The 21477-nt window shown below is 39.9% G+C and overlaps 2 protein-coding genes across 7 annotated transcripts in view; one reads left to right on the top strand and one right to left on the bottom strand.

Moving 5' to 3' along the window:
- LOC6044622 overlaps positions 1-21477 on the bottom strand; it is a 226162-nt gene that overhangs the window by 157851 nt on the left and 46834 nt on the right. The window lies entirely within an intron of this gene.
- Positions 1-21477, top strand: part of LOC119767002 (glycine-rich protein 23-like) — a 71427-nt gene that overhangs the window by 37091 nt on the left and 12859 nt on the right. For both annotated transcript variants that reach the window (XM_038254120.1, XM_038254121.1), the window contains exon 2: positions 12621-13082. In XM_038254120.1, coding sequence (XP_038110048.1) covers positions 13079-13082 — 4 coding nt within the window. In that variant the 5' untranslated portion in view covers positions 12621-13078. The remainder of the gene's footprint in view (positions 1-12620; positions 13083-21477) is intronic.

A 21477-nucleotide genomic window follows, 5' to 3' on the forward strand; every position in this document is an offset into this window, starting at 1 on the left:
TGAAGCTCCATTGTAAAAACAGCGGTGTCATCTAGTGGTGACTAGTGAAAACTACTTTTACCCGGTGCATTTTGCCCCATGTTTTGGTGCATTTTGCCCCGTTGTTGTAGTGCATTTTGCCCCAATGTTGCGGTGCATATTGCCCCGCATGGTTGTTTGAAATGAATCAGAAATGTTTTTAGAAATTTGATGTTTTCGAACAATTTTGAGGTTTTTAAAGACTTTTTTCACCTAGATGACGAAGAATAATAGTTGGTTTAGAACATCGAACAAAATTCTTCCACAGTAATGCTGTAATGGCTGAGAAATCGGAGTTTTCCCTTAGGGGGTGCATATTACCCCCTCTCCCCCTACATTCATCAATGCACCAAAAGCAGAAAAGTTATAAAGATTCCATATAAGTCGTGACATCAAGTTATAGTGTACCAGAGCAGCAAACTTAATAGGTCATTGAAAAAGAAACAGCAAGGAGATCAATTTTGAACATCTGCCAGAGTATATGGGACCATCCACAAACCACGTGGACACTTTTTTTGAAATCTCAACTACCCCCTCGTGGACAATTTCCATACAACTAAAATCTTTTTTGTATGGAGCGTGGACAATCGCTAGTGGACAATCGGAGTGGGGGTTCCATGACCGAAATAATTAGACCTGTATTTCTTTGTTTGGCCATTAGGGTGACCTAAAACATGTTAAGGTAGTCCTTAAAATTGTAATTTACATCAATTTTTGCAAAGATCACATTTAAAAAAAATCAAAACTCCACGCCAATTCAAATGAATGAAATGAAAGGTGATTGATAAATTAAAAATAATTTTGAGTTTAACCCTTACAGTCCGAACGTCTGATGCGAGATACCGAAAAAACCTTAAAAATGCTGTATCTTTGGCATCTTTTGACCAAATAAGTTCGTTCACCCCTCAAAAGAACCGGACAAATCTCTATTTTCAGAATCTACAAAGAAATCCGGAATCGGTCACTTGGCCACGGAGATATTCCGGAACCTAGTGGGGTAGGTTTTTATCCGGGTATGCAACCCAATCTACAAATCATGATTATTATCATAAATTCTTCAAAAAACCATCCCAATTTGCTCCAAGACCTGTTCTGGACATATAAGGCTTATTCCTTTGATCCCGGACCATCGGATATGAATTGGCCACCCTTCCGGAACCGACTACACAGGAACGGATGTCGAATTCTACATCAAGTCTAATATGGCTTCCGACATGTCAAACGGCACTAAATTTGGCTCAGGAAATCAAATTTGACATCCTCAGTACGTTCTGGTGCCATTTGGCCACCCTGCCACCAACCCGGAATATCCGTAACATGGTTCCGATGGACCAATTTCAGTAATTTCACGAGCACACTTTCCGACATGTCAAACAACACTGATATTTGCTCAGGAACTCAAATTTGACATCCTCATTACGATCTGGTGCCATTTGGCCACCCTGCCACCAACCCGGAATATCCGTAACATGGTTCCGATGGACCAATTTCGGTAATTTCACAAGTACACTTTCCGACATGTCAAACAACACTGATTTTTGCTCAGGAACTCAAATTTGACATCCTCATTACGATCTGATGCCATTTGGCCACTCTGCCACCAAACCGGAATATCCGTAACATGGTTCCGGTGGACCAATTTCGGTGATTTCACGAGCACACTTTCCGACATGTCAAACAACACTGATTTTTGCTCAGGAACTCAAATTTGACATCCTCATTACGATCTGGTGCCATTTGGCCACCCTGCCACCAACCCGGAATATCCGTAACATGATTCCGGTGGACCAATTTCGGTAATTTCACGAGCACACTTTCCGACTTGTCAAACAACACTGATTTTTGCTCAGGAACTCAAATTTGACATCCTCATTACGATCTGGTGCCATTTGGCCACCCTGCCACCAACCCGAATATCCGTAACATGGTTCCGATGGACCATTTGCGGTAATTTCACAAGTATACCTTCCGATATGTCAAACAACATTGATTTTTGCCCAGAAACTCAAATTTAACATCCTCAGTACGTTCTGATGCCATTAGGCCACCCTGCCATCAACCCGGAATATCCGTAACATGGTTCCGATGGACCAATTTCGGTAATTTTACAAGTACACTTTCCGACATGTCAAACAACACTGATATTTGCTCAGGAACTCAAATTTGACATCCTCATTACGATCTGGTGCCATTTGGCCACCCTGCCACCAACCCGGAATATCCGTAACATGGTTCCGATGGACCAATTTCGGTAATTTTACAAGTACACTTTCCGACATGTCAAACAACACTGATATTTGCTCAGGAACTCAAATTTGACATCCTCATTACGATCTGGTGCCATTTGGCCACCCTGCCACCAACCCGGAATATCCGTAACATGGTTCCGATGGACCATTTGCGGTAATTTCACAAGTGTACCTTCCGATATGTCAAACAACACTGATTTTTGCCCAGAAACTCAAATTTGACATCCTCAGTACGTTCTGGTGCCATTTGGCCACCCTGCCACCAACCCGAATATCCGTAACATGGTTCCGATGGACCAATTTCAATTTCACGTAATTCACGATATTTGCACACTTTCCGACATGTCACCAACAACCGTAACATGGTTCCGATGGACCAATTTCGGTAATTTCACAAGTACACTTTCCGACATGTCAAACAACACTGATTTTTGCTCAGGAACTCAAATTTGACATCCTCATTACGATCTGATGCCATTTGGCCACTCTGCCACCAAACCGGAATATCCGTAACATGGTTCCGGTGGACCAATTTCGGTGATTTCACGAGCACACTTTCCGACATGTCAAACAACACTGATTTTTGCTCAGGAACTCAAATTTGACATCCTCATTACGATCTGGTGCCATTTGGCCACCCTGCCACCAACCCGGAAATCCGTAACATGATTCACCAATGGCACGAGCACACTTTCCGACTTGTCAAACAACACTGATTTTTGCTCAGGAACCAAATTTGACATCCTCATTACAACACCAATAATATCAACATGGTTCCGATGGACCATTTGGTAATTTCACACATATGTCAAACAACATTGAGAAACAAATTTAACATCCTCAGTATATCCACAACCAATATCCGTAATGGTTCCGATGGACCATTTCGGTAATTTACAAGTACAACACAAACTGTATTTTTCCGATGGACCACCAACAATATCCGTAAACACGGTCCTTCCGATATGTCAAACAACACTGATTTTTGCCCAGAAACTCAAATTTAACATCCTCAGTACGTTCTGATGCCATTTGGCCACCCTGCCACCAACCCGGAATATCCGTAACATGGTTCCGATGGACCAATTTCAGTAATTTCACGAGCACACTTTCCGACATGTCAAACAACACTGATATTTGCTCAGGAACTCAAATTTGACATCCTCATTACGATCTGGTGCCATTTGGCCACCCTGCCACCAACCCGGAATATCCGTAACATGGTTCCGATGGACCAATTTCGGTAATTTCACAAGTACACTTTCCGACATGTCAAACAACACTGATTTTTGCTCAGGAACTCAAATTTGACATCCTCATTACGATCTGATGCCATTTGGCCACTGCCACCAAACCGGAATATCCGTAACATGGTTCCGGTGGACCAATTTCGGTGATTTCACGAGCACACTTTCCGACATGTCAAACAACACTGATTTTTGCTCAGGAACTCAAATTTGACATCCTCATTACGATCTGGTGCCATTTGGCCACCCTGCCACCAACCCGGAATATCCGTAACATGATTCCGGTGGACCAATTTCGGTAATTTCACGAGCACACTTTCCGACTTGTCAAACAACACTGATTTTTGCTCAGGAACTCAAATTTGACATCCTCATTACGATCTGGTGCCATTTGGCCACCCTGCCACCAACCCGGAATATCCGTAACATGGTTCCGATGGACCATTTGCGGTAATTTCACAAGTATACTTTCCGATATGTCAAACAACATTGATTTTTGCCCAGAACTCAAATTTGACATCCTCAGTACGTTCTGATGCCATTAGGCCACCCTGCCATCAACCCGGAATATCCGTAACATGGTTCCGATGGACCAATTTCGGTAATTTTACAAGTACACTTTCCGACATGTCAAACAACACTGATATTTGCTCAGGAACTCAAATTTGACATCCTCATTACGATCTGGTGCCATTTGGCCACCCTGCCACCAACCCGGAATATCCGTAACATGGTTCCGATGGACCAATTTCGGTAATTTTACAAGTACACTTTCCGACATGTCAAACAACACTGATATTTGCTCAGGAACTCAAATTTGACATCCTCATTACGATCTGGTGCCATTTGGCCACCCTGCCACCAACCCGGAATATCCGTAACATGGTTCCGATGGACCATTTGCGGTAATTTCACAAGTGTACCTTCCGATATGTCAAACAACACTGATTTTTGCCCAGAAACTCAAATTTGACATCCTCAGTACGTTCTGGTGCCATTTGGCCACCCTGCCACCAACCCGGAATATCCGTAACATGGTTCCGATGGACCAATTTCGGTAATTTCACGAGCACACTTTCCGACATGTCAAACAACACTGATATTTGCTCAGGAACTCAAATTTGACATCCTCATTACGATCTGGTGCCATTTGGCCACCCTGCCACCAACCCGGAATATCCGTAACATGGTTCCGATGGACCAATTTCGGTAATTTCACAAGTACACTTTCCGACATGTCAAACAACACTGATTTTTGCTCAGGAACTCAAATTTGACATCCTCATTACGATCTGATGCCATTTGGCCACTCTGCCACCAAACCGGAATATCCGTAACATGGTTCCGGTGGACCAATTTCGGTGATTTCACGAGCACACTTTCCGACATGTCAAACAACACTGATTTTTGCTCAGGAACTCAAATTTGACATCCTCATTACGATCTGGTGCCATTTGGCCACCCTGCCACCAACCCGGAATATCCGTAACATGATTCCGGTGGACCAATTTCGGTAATTTCACGAGCACACTTTCCGACTTGTCAAACAACACTGATTTTTGCTCAGGAACTCAAATTTGACATCCTCATTACGATCTGGTGCCATTTGGCCACCCTGCCACCAACCCGGAATATCCGTAACATGGTTCCGATGGACCATTTGCGGTAATTTCACAAGTATACCTTCCGATATGTCAAACAACATTGATTTTTGCCCAGAAACTCAAATTTAACATCCTCAGTACGTTCTGATGCCATTAGGCCACCCTGCCATCAACCCGGAATATCCGTAACATGGTTCCGATGGACCAATTTCGGTAATTTTACAAGTACACTTTCCGACATGTCAAACAACACTGATATTTGCTCAGGAACTCAAATTTGACATCCTCATTACGATCTGGTGCCATTTGGCCACCCTGCCACCAACCCGGAATATCCGTAACATGGTTCCGATGGACCATTTGCGGTAATTTCACAAGTGTACCTTCCGATATGTCAAACAACACTGATTTTTGCCCAGAAACTCAAATTTAACATCCTCAGTACGTTCTGATGCCATTTGGCCACCCTGCCACCAACCCGGAATATCCGTAACATGGTTCTGATGGACCAATTTCGGTAATTTCACGAGCACACTTTCCGACATGTCAAACAACACTGATATTTGCTAAGGAACTCAAATTTGACATCCTCATTACGATCTGGTGCCATTTGGCCACCCTGCCATCAATCCGGAATATCCGTAACATGGTTCCGAAGGACCAATTTCGGTAATTTTACAAGTACACTTTCCGACTTGTCAAACAACACTGATATTTGCTCAGGAACTCAAATTTGACATCCTCATTACGATCTGGTGCCATTTGGCCACCCTGCCACCAACCCGGAATATCCGTAACATGGTTCCGGTGGACCAATTTCGGTAATTTCACGAGCACACTTTCCGACATGTCAAACAACACTGATATTTGCTCAGGAACTCAAATTTGACATCCTCATTACGATTTGGTGCCATTTGGCCACCCTGCCACCAACCCGAAATATCCGTAACATGGTTCCGATGGACCAATTTCGGTAATTTCACGAGCACACTTTCCAACATGTCAAACAACACTGATATTTGCTCAGGAACTCAAATTATACATCCTCATTACGATCTGGTGCCATTTGCCACCCTGCCACAATTCCGGAAATTTCGTAACATTTCCGACATGGACCACTTTCTCAGGAACTGACATCATTACGATGGTGCCAAACCAACCCTATCCGTAACATGGTTGCCAATTTCGGTAACACGAACACTTTCCGACATGTCCAACACTGGCTACAAATTTGTCCTCCGATCTGGTGCCATTTGGCCACCCTGCCACCAAACCGGAATATCCGTAACATGGTTCCGGTGGACCAATTTCGGTAATTTCACAAGTGTATCTTCCGATATGTCAAACAACACTGATTTTTGCCCAGAAACTCAAATTTGACATCCTCAGTACGTCAAACAACACTGATATTTGCTCAGGAACTCAAATTTGACATCCTCATTACGATCTGGTGCCATTTGGCCACCCTGCCACCAACCCGGAATATCCGTAACATGGTTCCGGTGGACCAATTTCGGTAATTTCACGAGCACACTTTCCGACATGTCAAACAACACTGATTTTGCTCAGGAACTCAAATTTGACATCCTCATTACGATCTGGTGCCATTTTGCCACCCTGCCACCCCGGAATATCCGTAACATGGTTCCGGTGGACCAATTTCGGTAATTTCACATTTTCGACATGTCAAACAACACTGATTTTTGCTCAGGAACTCAAATTTGACATCCTCATTACGATCTGGTGCCATTTGCCACCTGCCACCAACCGGAATATCCGTAACATGGTTCCGATGGACCAATTTCGGTAATTTCACGAGTTACTTTCCGACATGTCAAACAACACTGATTTTGCTCAGGAACTCAAATTATACATCCTCATTACGATCTGGTGCCATTTGCCCTGCCACAACCTGGAATATCCGTAACATGGTTCTGATGGACAATTTCGGTAATTTCACGAGCACACTTTCAACATGTCAAACAACACTGATTTTGCTCAGGAACTCAAATTTGACATCCTCATTACGATTTGGTGCCATTTTGCCACCATGCCACAACCGGAATATCCGTAACATGGTTCGATGGACAATTTCGGTAATTTCACGTACACTTTCGACATGTCAAACAACATTGATATTTGCTCAGGAACTCAAATTTGACATTCATTACGATCTGGTGCCATTTGCCACCCTGCCACCAACCCGGATTGTCCGTAACAAGGTTCTAATGGACCAATTTACGGATACTTTCCGATTTGTCAATTACCGAAATTGGTCCACCGAACCATTTTTCCGGATATTCCGGGTTGATGGCAGGGTGGCCAAATGGCACCAGATCGTAATGAGGATGTCAAATTTGAGTTCCTGAGCAAAAACAGTGTTGTTTGACATATCGGAAAGTACCCTTGTGAAATTACCGAAATTGGTCCATCGGAACCATGTTACGGATATTCCGGTTGGTGGCAGGTGGCCAAATGGCACCAGATCGTAATGAGGATGTCAAATTTGAGTTCCTGAGCAAAAATCAGTGTTGTTTGACATGTCGGAAAGTGTGCTCGTGAAATTACCGAAATTGGTCCACCGGAATCATGTTACGGATATTCCGGGTTGGTGGCAGGGTGGCCAAATGGCACCAGATCGTAATGAGGATGTCAAATTTGAGTTCCTGAGCCAAAATCAGTGTTGTTTGACATGTCGGAAAGTGTGCTCGTGAAATTACCGAAATTGGTCCACCGGAATCATGTTACGGATATTCCGGGTTGGTGGCAGGGTGGCCAAATGGCACCAGATCGTAATGAGGATGTCAAATTTGAGTTCCTGAGCAAATATCAGTGTTGTTTGACATGTCGGAAAGTGTACTTGTGAAATTACCGAAATTGGTCCACCGGAACCATGTTACGGATATTCCGGGTTGATGGCAGGCTGGCCAAATGGCACCAGATCGTAATGAGGATGTCAAATTTGAGTTCCTGAGCAAATATCAGTGTTGTTTGACATGTCGGAAAGTGTACTTGTGAAATTACCGAAATTGGTCCACCGGAACCATGTTACGGATATTCCGGGTTGGTGGAAGGGTGGCCAAATGGCACCAAAACGTACTGAGGATGTCAAATTTGATTTCCTGAGCCAAATTTAGTGCCGTTTGACATGTCGGAAGCCATATTAGACTTGATGTAGAATTCGACATCCGTTCCTGTGTAGTCGGTTCCGGAAGGGTGGCCAATTCATATCCGATGGTCCGGGATCAAAGGAATATGCCTTATATGTCCAGAACAGGTCTTGGAGCAAATTGGGATGGTTTTTTTGAAGAATTAATGATAATAATCATGATTTGTAGATTGGGTTGCATACCCGGACAAAAACCTACCCCACTAGGTTCCGGAATATCTCCGTGGCCAAGTGACCGATTCCGGATTTCTTTGTAGATTCTGAAAATAGAGATTTGTCCGGTTCTTTTGAGGGGTGAACGAACTTATTTGGTCAAAAGATGCCAAAGATATAGCATTTTTAATGTTTTTTCGGTATCTCGCATCAGACGTTCGGACTGTAAGGGTTAAAAATCTATTTTGAATTTGATTTCGAACATCTGACTTCGAAAACTATGCCAATTTTACTACACAGTTCATAACATTAAAACGGGTTGCCAGATCAATTTACCAAAGTCATTATTCAAACTCCGACCAGTGTTGAAAATCCGACGACTATGATTAAATCGCTGCCTTTAACACCTAACGAATAAGACTGCTGAGAATAGTCTTGATTCTCAAATTACCACGACTAGATGTCATTCGTCAAGTGTACAATCGCTGATTGTAACAACCTATGACTGCTGGTGGTAAAGGGGGAAGATTGCATTTTGATCGCAGCAAGTTGGTGACTAAACCCAATCATTAACATTTTTAATCGTCTCTGCCACACCCAGCGATCAAGTGGCAGTCAGGAAAAATTAGATAAAAGCATACTCAGAGGGCCTTTCTTCAGGCTATCATACTTTATTTCAACCTTGCTCTGGACACTTAGTAGCGTATGATTTTTGTCAAAACTGGCAAAAAATCATGTAATCATGTTGGAAATGTAAGCAAACATCAGGATGTATAATAAACAGTAAATACCAAATTTACATTTTAGAAACTTGCTTATGAATTGCACACGTTTGGACTTATTGTTATTGTGAATTGCATTCTTTCGACCTCAAATCAGCTGCGAACATCAATATTCGATATTTTGTATAACAATTTTCTAAGATCCAAAGAAAACGTAAATTTCTGCTTTGCTTTTTCATTGCGTCCACCAATAGAATGTTTAAGTAAAATGTTTCATAGTTTTGGTAAACGCATATTTTATTTTATTGTTTTGGCATTAACTACAAACCTCCAAATAAGTTTGAAACGCAGGTTAATGTGAAAATTCAGCAAATACACAGTTTTGATAATAAGTATGCGAACTTATATCCAAATAATTGAAGAAACAACACAGTCAAGATGGCCGTGCAAGTTGGGGCGTGGACTTGGTAAGCTGGATATGATTATACCCAGTATGGTGTTACTTTTGAAATTCAAAGTTTTTTTTGCATTGCATATGCCAGAGGTAAATTTATCCGATGCGTTTGGTACGGTATGTTCACGCATCCTTCCTCCCCTGTAGATTCTGTGCAACGTGATCCGTTCACAGAATCCTCTCTGCGGTTAGTGCAACGCAGTAGGCCTGGCCGCTTGAATGAGTGTAGTAAAGCTCGAGGATACTCGAACGTACTACAGTCAAGAAAGAACATGGGACGTAATCTACTCACATGATCTTCCAGGATGCTTTCTTCGGCCTGGCTGCACTTGTGTTTGATTAGATTGGATTAGATTAGATTAGATTGCATATGCCAGAGGTTAATTTACACCTTATCAGAAGTAAAATTTAAGCTTTTTTCTGATACGAAGATGTCCAGATGAAAGATTACCATGATTTTCTTTACTGTGAATATGGGGTGTCCGGGTTTCGATATAACGGATATATGAATTTTAAAATATTTTTTGGTAAAACATATAAATTGGTCAAACAAATTCCAAAAATCATTTGTTGCTAGGAAATCAAATTCAGAATCGCAAATTTCCAAACTATTTTTTTTATAAATTGCATAATTTTCAAGTCATAGGTATTTTAAGATTAAAAAAAACTACTTTTTTGCGATTTAAGAAAATTCATGAATAATAGTTTACTCATAAAGTTAAAATTTTGTTATATTTTTCAAATCGCGATATTCCGGAAAAAAAATTGGGAATGAGCCTTTATGTTAAAAAAATGTGTAATTTTCCATCTCAAATTTATAAAATTTACCATTTTTCTGTTGAAATTCCCCTAATATTGCATCATAAAAGAAAAATCATCCAAATTTACACAATTTTTGACTGTGTAGGTAATTGAAAGACCTTCAAACGAAATTTGAAGTATGAAGATCCGGCAACCCTGTTTTAATTGACGCTTAAGTCCATCCCCACTGAGTGTTTTTTTCGTCAAAAATACGATTTTGACCGACACTGATTTCGCACGGGAGAAAAAGGAAGAAAAAAGTGATTTTGAAAGAAGCTGGCCAGTCTCGCTGTTGCTCTTTGCGAGGCAAGGTCTGCTTCGATCGTGTTTGGCCTGCGTCGTTGTTTCGCACGGGAGAAAAAGAAGAAAAAAGTGTATTTGAAAGAAGCTGGCCAGTCTCGCCGTTGCTCTTTGCGAGGCAAGGCCTGCTTCGATCGTGTTTGGCCCGCGTCGTTGTTTCCACGGGATATTTATATTTATATTTTCCACAGCTTCCTTACATTAACTGCTAACATGTATCTATTCACTATATGTTTTATTTATATTTTTCTAATCCTCTATCATACTATTTTCCCATAAAATATACATTTAAATTGCATGAACTAACGATGCTTTAAAAAACAGCAATGGATCGATCTGGAGCATTTGTTTTAAAATTATTGCTTTTTTTTACAGCTTCTTGGAATTAATTTCAATTTTGCTGCTGAAATGAAAATTTATTTGAATGTTCAAATTATTTCTTTTCTTATTGCTTTCCTTTATCTCACCATTTCCTCATACCATATATGATCATATTACATAAACTAACGACACTTACTAAAACAGCAAGGGAACCATCAGGAGCATTTGTATTTTACATGTTCATATTATTCCTCATCCTATAACTTTCCTGTAACATACCATCTCCTCATACCATATATCATCAAATTGCTTAAATTAACGAATCTATCTTTCTAATACAGCATGGGCACCATCTGGAGCATTTAGATTTTAATACTACTATTTTTACAGCTTCCTGGAATCATCTTTATATATTTATATTTAGTTTATTTACTATATTTATTATATTTATTATTATTATTATTATTACTACAAAACTATATGCTTTTATATAATACACTACAGACTCACATTTACACTTACAAACCTCCAAAACATTTAATACATTACGCATTGAACCATTTTCATCGGCCCGATGAAATTCCCCTAACCCCCATTCCAAACCTCCCAAAAATATTCCGTTCACTTTTAAAAGTCGCATGGGTTCCCTGCACTTTTGCCACTAGTGAACAACAAAAACATCCCCTCCCAAATCCCCACGGGACTGTATGGGCGTAGCCTTGGAGCACAGTGTGGAAATTTCCGTTCTTAGATATTTTTGGTTGTACCGGGCAGCAATCAAATTGTCTAAGAATATTAAATTGACCATTGTGGCACCCCCTACAGCGTGGTGCAGACCCGTAATGCTATGCTATGCTATGCTATGCTTAAGTCCATCCCCACTGAGAATTTTGGCTCGATCTTCGACTCGATTCACGCTCGATCTCGAGCCAAATAGACTCGAAGCTCGAGCCAAAATTCTCAGTGGGTCTGGAGGCAGGCTTTGGTTAAGAAATATGCTGGAATAACTTTTTATATGACAAAAAAAAAAATAATTTATTCTTACTAAATTGTATGAAAAAAAAAAGTGTATCGATGAAACTAATAATAGGTTTAACAACAAAATACTACAGCATAATAATTTTTTTTTTGAAAATTTGTAAAATTCTGAAGATTTGAATTTTAGTACAATTTTTTAGTAAAAGTATACAATTCTAAAAAAGCCACTAAATCCGTTTGTAAATTCCAGCCATGATATTTGGGGAATTTTTACTTTACAACTTACAAGCAGCCTTTTTCAAACATTACCTAGACAGCCATGAAACATAACTTATTCTTCCCAAAAGCATGAACAAGACGTTTAATTACGATTTCGTAATGAACTTATTTAACTTGTCAAAGAGATAGCATTCGTTCGCAGCACAGTGAAATTGAATTACCAAAACTTTACATCGCCACACTTCAACAACAACTCATGCATGTTCTCCAACGGGGCTTTTCTCCCCCATTTTCCCATACAATTCCCTCCAGAATCCCAAAACCCCCAACGGCATGGTGACAATGTTAATATATATTCCTGCGTCTATTTATTTCTCTGTTACAGAAGAGGCAAAAGTTTCCACCCCAAAAACCGCATCCATCAGCAGCAGCAGCAGCAACGGCAACGGCGGCATCAAAAGCCTCCGAAAACATCGACCGTGTCATTTTGTTGGAAAGTTACACGTGCCACTGCCAGGCCGACAACCACATCCCGCAGGGTCTCATCCCTCGCCCGCCCTCGACGTTCATTACCTCCGAGGGTTGCACCACCACCGGAACTGCCGACCGGATGAGGCAGAGTGGAACTAGACCGTCAGCCGAATTCAGCGCATCGAAATAGGAAATAAGTCGTTATTAAAACTGTGCAAAAACAGATTTTGGGCGAAACATTAGCGCTGCAGTAACTTACGAAGATACGACGCACTCGTAAATCGCAGGACAAACTGCTGGAAAAACGGAACGACCTCCAAACCCATCCCCTTGCCCAGTACGGCTAGGATAAGCACGGTGGCGCCCAGAATCATGGGTAAGTTGGCAGGATCAAATGAGGTCCCACGTGGGATAGTTTAGTTTGCAGGTTGATTTACCATTTGTGCGTTGCGAGCCGGTATTAAATTTTCATCTACCTTAATTGCGTACTGCCACAGATAGCAGACATCAAATCTAGATTAAAAAAGAAAAAATAATACACTAACGCCATCTCTTTGCCAATAGATCCTCGCAGTTCTATGTCTGAATGTAGATTGCAGTGTATAAATCATTTTAGGACGCCCGCCACTTGATTCGAACCGTCTTAGGCAACTTGCGCAGCCCCTTGTTTTTGCTAACCCATAGATCATAGCGCATGGTTGCTAAAGATGATTTCATTGCATTTAACCCGAAATTTACAACTTTAGTTATTGGTAGGCAATCCACCAAAATTCACTTCTATCGATTGAAGCATGTTCAGGGAGCCCAAATTTATCATACCATGATGAACCTGAACCTGAACTTCAAGACTTTATGTCTATCAAGTACTAAACCAGACAAATTTTTGACATTCATTATACTTTGTAGATCAAGCAGACACCAGCACAAAACACTGAATGTCTTCTTAAGCTCAAGTATCAGTTCGTGATACATAGTTCCGCGAAGAAGTTGTAAGCATCCATTTTTGCCACCCATTTCCAGTTGGACAAATCCGACATCTGTAAGCAATTTTACGCTTGAAAAGTAACAATTTCTAGCGCAACACTACAATTGCACTCTCATGATCTGTCACATGGCAGACGTTGCCCTTGACTAATTGTGACAGCGTGTTTGCACGGCTCAGGAAAATAAATGTACAGTCGACTCTCTGGTTGTCAATATCCAAGGGACCGTCGAGGAAGAGAATCATCAGTTTACAGAACGATGCAAAATGAAGACTCGATTGAAAATATTTTTTCTTGATACCCAGCAATGGGAGAGAATCATGGCAACGTCCATCAAACAAAAACAAACTAATGTCAAACACCCTTCAAAGCTTCGTTTCGGCAAGAAAAATGTCTATGCAAGCCATGAAAAAGTGAAATTATTGACAACCGGAAGATATTTTTAAAGCAAACAGAATCCAAGGGACCGTCGAGGAAGAGATCCTTCAAGCAAGGGAAAATATCGAGGAATGAAGATAATTGAAGTATGCAGATTGAAGGGACAGAAGAATTCATCGATAGATGGAGAATTATTGATATCGAGAAGATCGACAGCCAGAGAGTCGACTGTAGAAAGATGGGTTGCTGCTTGCTCGAATTGCACTGCAACAAAAAGCGGTGCTTTAATTTTATTACAATTGTTGAAATTAAAGAAACTTGTCAACCAGTAGCAGCCCTGCTGAACGACATGTTTCGGGGGTAAAATTTGGTCAAAGTGATTTTTCACTAAGCTTGCATAGACTCGAAATCAAATCATTGAACTTAAATTCTTTTCAATAAGCTTTGTTGAAGGACATGTTTAACAAACTTTGCTAAATAGCCAGGTTCTCAGATTCTTTAACAGCTGTAAAAGTTGAGATATATCCTCTGAAAGAAACACAAACAGGGGCTGTTAGATTTCTCTACGCCACCAAAACAAAGTAGAAAAATTAAGAATTCAGAATTAACTAAAATTGTTCAGCACTGGTAATTTTCCACTCTGTTATTTTTGGTAGAGAAAAGTAGACTGTTTCGTTTCTCCAGAAAGACAGGGAAAGTCTACAGTTTCACAGCTGAATTGCAAAAAAAAACAAAAAACTTGTTCGTAGAACAAAAGTTGTTTAAAATGACCTTCTAAACACGGGAAAATAAAAATTGTCAAAAAACATGGGCAGTAGAGGGTTAAGACAACTACATATGATTTTCAATATCATTAAAATAAATATTTTCATAGGCGGTCAAGCTTGGTCATGACTTCTACAGAAAAAATAGTCAAGAGTCATCATCACAAATTCTATTTTCAATGGCTTAAACTAAGCGGTGTACGGTACCAAAATTTATTTCAAGTGTTTCGATTGCAATTTAATTTATTTTTTTAACAATTTGGCAACACTGCTAAATGAATTGTGACCAACATGTGCCATAGGGCCAGACATGCATCGGCACTATGAGCTCTTTTTAACGGCACTCAGCTTGTTATAGATGGCATTTTCGTTTAATGCAATGTTATGCTTGTTTCTAGGTAAAAATCTCTTGATTTTGGCTTGAATAATGTGTAGAAAACATTGATTCATTGGAAAACCCGATTTTAGCTATATGTTCATGTAAATGTTCTCTTAAGCTCTCAAGAAGAACTTCTTAAAAGCTCTTTGAGTGCAATTAAGAGTTCTTAACCTATATCTCGGTTGGGTTTCAAAATAATCTCTCAGGGTCTTCGGGAGCCTAAAAGACAAGCGTAATAAGCGTATTCTAATCACTGGCACAACATGCTGGGTATCTTCTACGTGAAATGCCAAACAAGTTCTTCTAAAAGAGGAGTTAGAGCGGATGCATGTCTGCATAGGGCAAAATATTGCATTTTTTGTTACCTTAAACTTCTGAAAATAAATTACCGAAAAGGTTTATTTTTAAGTGAAAAATCCAATTAAAAACTTGGCGAATTTTGTTCAGAGTGTAACTATTGTTTTCCTGAAAAGTTCTAAGCAATGCTTTTTGTAATCAGCCGAAGGCACCAAATCGATCAGAAAATCTGTTCTCAAGATACATATTTTTGAATATTTTAAAAGCCTTTTTTTTGTATGAACTGTTAACAAAACGTTTTAGGTTTTCGAAAAGATCGGAAAATTTCACGAATGTTTCAAATATAAACATTGTAAATCGAATCATTCGTTGCTGAGAAATCGACGTTAGAAAATGGTGGGTTGTTTGGGTGAGACTTACACGGAAAGAAGGTTTATCGTGAATCTTACTAATTTTCGGTTGAAAACCCTAAAAAAATTGGTTGTTTTTCCAACCACGATTTTTTTTAGCTGGAAATCCTAAAAAAAAATCCTGGATTTGACAGCTGGATCCAGGTCCTAAAAATGATAAATCTAGCTAAATTTTTAGTAAATTTTACTAATTTGCAAGCTGGAAAAATGCTGTCAGTCTCAAAAGCTGTATGTTTTGAGAAGGTCTGTTAGCTATTTTAGCTAGATTTTATGGTATTCTTGCGCGTTTTCTAGTTAGTCCAGCAATTTTTTTTACTGTTTCAACCATTTTCTTTGGAATAATTTTCAAAATTTTCCATTAATGCCACCACAGCGGAAACCTTTTACCCAGCCTCTTGGCTGGTATAGCTAGCTTTTTTGCTGTTTTTGCATGAATTTTGGTTAGTCTTACTAGTTTTTTTAGCAAGATTTAAAAAAAAAAATCATTTTTGCCCAAAAAGCTGCTCGTATTTACCCAGCCTTTTGGCTGGTTTAGCTTGTTTTTTCGTTGTTCTTGCTAGGTTTTTTGGTTAGTTAAGCTAATTTAGCGATTATTCACACTAGTTTTTTAAAAATAATTTTCCAAAAAAAAGGCGTTTCTGAGTTTTAAGACTAAATAAGTGCTTTGGCCTAAATACTATTACACGGTTCAATTGCAATTTACCTCCAATTTTTGCGGTCCAAATTTTCATCCTTTTCTCACGCGCTCAGCTAAACTCTGGTGATCCGACGTACTGCGAAGAGGAGCAGGAACCAGGTTCGTTAAAGATTTGGGCGGATTTGGTGGACGCAGCTCCAGCCCGTGGTGGATTCAGAGGAGGATTTGGTTCTCGCGACGGTGCCGGTGATGGCAAGGTCCGCACCCATGGAGGATATGTACCTGATGTACTCGCTCACGATCAAAGAGTTCGAGATCATCGATATTTCCATGAGCCGCTCGCTCAAGGACGAAGTGCTGAAGATCATGCCCGTCCAGAAGTAGACCCGTGCCGGTCAGCGTACCCCCTTCAAGGCGTTCATCGCCATCGGTGACTCCAACGGCCACATCGGTCTCGGCGTCAAGTGCAGCAAGGAAGTGGCCACCGCCATCCGTGGTGCCATCATCCTGGCCAAACTGTCGGTCATGCCGGTTCGCCGTGGTTATTGGAGTAACAAGATCGGCAAGCCCCACACCGTGCCCTGCAAGATCTTCGGCAAGTGCGGTCCGCTCCTGGCGCCTCATCCCGGCTCTTCTTGAGTTTAATTAATTCGAGCAGTTTGCTTGACGTTTCAAATCAAGTTCCAAAATCACGCTGGTATGTTTACAAATACGTTCTGGCTTTTCGGAAAATTTGCAAACGTTGCTGCATTTGCTGGTAGTTTAAGCAGAACACTCGGGAAAGGTAAACTTTTCGTGTACTCGGTTTTCTCAAATTAATATAAATATTGCTTTTAATTGACAGGGAATTATAATTCATGACACCTTTGCAGAAGATGACCTTGTACTGGGTTTAAATCAATTTAAAACAACAAATCATCATCAGGTAAGGTAGTTTGTAAATAATCATTGTGTGATTGATGTTTGTTGGGGTAAGGAATCATTTCTCGAGTTTTTTTTATGAAATGAGATTCTGGGAACTTGTTAAGGAAGAACCATAGTGATAATTTAAAAAAAATCCAGACTTACTCGTTGATTTTTTGTCGCCCGGGTGGCCGATCCTAGCTCAACATCGTAAAGTGCCCTCGGAGTAGTAAAACTCGCCATACAATGTCACGAGATTGTTAGCCCGATTCCACCTGTTTTTGCCAGTTGCCAAACAAACCCATTGTTTTTTTGCTGAAATTATCAAAATTATGATTAGAATTTTAAAAAACTTTTAACCCTTTTCAACAGTACTTTCTTACAGCCTTCCATGTATTTAAATGGAACGAAAGAGAACATTATCACGACCTAGAACTGGACACCGTAGAAATGCAGGAACTTTAAGCTCTGCCGGTCGAAAAAGATGCGACGGGTTTCGGTAAACACGTCCAACCGGTAACGCCACTCGGCGTTCCGCGGTCGTCTCTGGACTACGATCACCGTTGAGGTGGTGCTAAGGGCGCCGATAGAGGAAAGCTGGTTGGCCCGAATGGACCATGGATGTTCCGTGCGATCTTTTCGAAGCGTCGTGCGTCGATTCGTTCCCGACAGTTGCAACTTTGGTGGCTGTTAAATTTACTTACATTACAGTCGTAAATGACAACAATCACTGCAAAACACTTTACAGAATCACTTAATTTCACTTCGCGTCACAGCACCTCACTGTTTAATTCTTTTTGCGTTAATTTATAAAACATACAACCACTCAGGATTCAAGGCAAACATGAACTGACAAGCGAATCCGTGAGCTGTCATTTCTACCTAATTTGTCCTTAAAATTTAGATAAAATTTAGCTAAAATAGGAGCTCTTTAGCAAAAATTTTACTGTCAGTGGAATGCAGGCAGTCAGTTGCTGTCAGCAGAATAGCAATCGGTGTTCCTAAATTTCAACAACAATGGGTCCTGAATTTTTACTAAATAATTAGCTGGTACAACTAAAAAAGTTGTGTTTTATCCAAAAACGAGCCAGCTAATTGCGATTGTTAAATTCACGATGGAACTCCTTTCCGTGTAGAAAACATCAATTTTCATGTTTTTAAACCTTTGCATGGTAATATCTCAGCAACTAAGGGTCGTATCAACAAAGTTCAAAAAAGCAAAATACAGAAAAGCTCAACTTTACAATTTTTTTTTTCAGATGTGGGTAAACATGTGCGCTAATTTAAAAAATGAAAAACTGCCACTTATTTTAAAAAAGTTATCTTAAAATGGCTTTAACTTGAAAACGGCGCACTTTATCAAAATTTCTCTAGAGTACTTTTTGATTGATAATTTGATTTTACATCGAAAAATGAAGTTGAAAAATTTTTGCGACCAATACTTCGATTTTTAAAAAAAATCAGCATTGTTTAAAAAATTACGGCGGTAGAACACATGACAAAAATTTTATATTAGTTATCAAACCAAAAAGAGCTCAACCTTGTCACTTGAGCTCACCAGAGGCAATAAAGTTCGCCAGAGCCAACTCTTTTTGCTCATTTATTTTCAATTTTCAAATAAAAAGCCAGATGCCACAGTTTAGCCCGACTTGATTAATGAATTCTGAGCTGTGTCCCCGCGGAAAAGATCCACCACAGAGGTCGAATGCACCAAAAACTAACTCCAAAGGTTTATCTCCTCCCACCTCCCCCCACAAACCCCAAAACTTGTCACCCTGGTTAGTCAGTGGGGCGTGTAGCAAGCAGTAATCAGCCATCACGGTGGCAAGCTGCTGTCCTCCGGAAAGCTTCTCCTCCTCCGTCCCCGCTCCCCACTTAACAGCTGTGCCCCGATGTTGCGGTGTGGAGATCTGCTGTCAGCGCAGAGAAAAGAAACTATTAAGTGAAAAACGACATTGCCACAATGACATCGATGAAAAGAAGCAGAGAAGGAAAAAAAGCGAGAGGAAAACAAAACAAAACTTAAAATGAATCATCCAAATCCCTAATGACACGACCAAGCCAACCATGGAACCACCAGCCGGTACACCGGGACTATGGCCAGAACATCGGGACCGGGGTTTAGGATAAGCAAAAGGACACAAAATACGTCTTCTCGTCACCGCATACGGATACGGATTTCGCACACTTTTTCCAGATGGCCAGTTCTCTGAAAAATCGAAATTGTAGGATTATTATTTGCTGTTTGCTGGTTTTTGAAGATTTTGTAAATATATCTTATATTTTAATATTGTATTGAAAGTGTTGCCAGATCCACCAAATCTCTAAAAAAAAATATTATTTATATTTTTTAAACGCAGACCTTTTTAAATATTCTCATAAATACATTGAAATTGCTTTGAAAAATCTATTGAAAAATTGCCAGAGAATTGCTCATCTGACACTTTTTTGTTTTTCTCCTTCTTCTCTAGAAAAGATTTCTCGTCCCAGAAACAAACGGAAGGGAGTAGATAACCCGATTAAAAGTTTCCGTTCCTCGCTTTTCCCCCTCCCATGATGTGGTGTGGGGGGAGGCGTAACAAAATAACGTCATGATTCGAAATCCGGACACTTAGTAGCATATCATTTTTGTTATAGCTGCCAAAAAATCATGTAATAAGTTGGAAATTTAGAAATTTCATTAGGATGTAGTATAAACAGTCAGTTTCAAGAAAGTGCATGCAGAATATGTCTTTTCTAACAATTTTTCATCAGAATTTTAAAATTAAAATGACTAGTTGTGCTTCGAATCCCGGACACTGATAAAAGCTGATTCGAAATCCGGACACTTTTGCTTCGAATTCCGGACACTCGATTTTACTTATGAATTGCACAAATTTGGACTGAAATGTTAGTGAATGGCATTCTTTAGGTCTCAAATAAGCTGTTAACATCAAAACAATCGATAGTTTATATAAAAATTTGCTGGAATTTAAGAAAATCGAAACCATAAATTTCTGCTTTGCCTTCCCGGTGCTTCGAACGCCTATGAAATATTTCAAGTGAAATGTTTCGCATTTTTGGTAAACTTATTATTTATTGTATTTTATTGTTTTGGTATTAACTACAGCGTTCAAACAAACTTTAAATAAAAGTTGATGTTGGAATTCATCAAATAACACAGTTTTGACATTCATAATGCTAACTTATTTCCAAATAATTGATAAAACAAGATGAAGTGTCCGGGTTTCGAAGCGTCCGGGAATTCGAATCATGACGTTAGTCACCAGCAGAACTGTACCACTCGGAGACATTTATCATTTAGCTTCGTATTTCGTTGCCCCCGTTGTCGATACAGCGCACAGCGTGTTGAAGCTTGGACGGACTTTATTTTGTTTCGTTTCGTAGTATCACCTGCTGCTGCTGCAGCCAGGGGTTTACACTCGGGAAAACACTGCTTGACTCTGAGGATTACGGAAGTTTGCCCAGCTCTGTGATAAGCTTCAGTTTCCAGCTTATGAAGTGCGGAACAGATCAAGTGCACTGATAGGTTGGTTCGAATCAGCAGAACAAACCTAACAATATTCGCTCTGTTTTTCTATGCAGGATGTTTTGATTTTTCTGGAGGATTTTGGTGATCGATACTTTTGAATATGAGAGAGACTGTGGTTCTTAAATATACAGTCATCCCTCATATTCGGAGCAGTTAACAGATCGGCCAATGTTCAAACAATCATAGTTAATCGATAATTGAACGTAATGATTTGCATTTACCTTCATGAGAAAGCTTTTCTTGAGATCTTTAGATTTATGTATTGACCGACTGTAATTTTTTACGTTTTATAGCAAATTTTGAAAGAAACACATTGACCCACGAAAACCACAAATTCTGAAAACTTTTTTCTTACAGATGTAAACTCCAGGAATACTTCAAACACTGAAACTAACGAAACTCAAGCTTCGTTATGTTTTATGAATGGTCTGAAAACTTTTTTTTTGAGAAAATTTCAGTTAAATTCAAAAACATCCCACAATCATGGA

Source organism: Culex quinquefasciatus, chromosome 2, assembly GCF_015732765.1.
Source record: "Culex quinquefasciatus strain JHB chromosome 2, VPISU_Cqui_1.0_pri_paternal, whole genome shotgun sequence".
Classification (NCBI taxonomy): domain Eukaryota; kingdom Metazoa; phylum Arthropoda; class Insecta; order Diptera; family Culicidae; genus Culex; species Culex quinquefasciatus.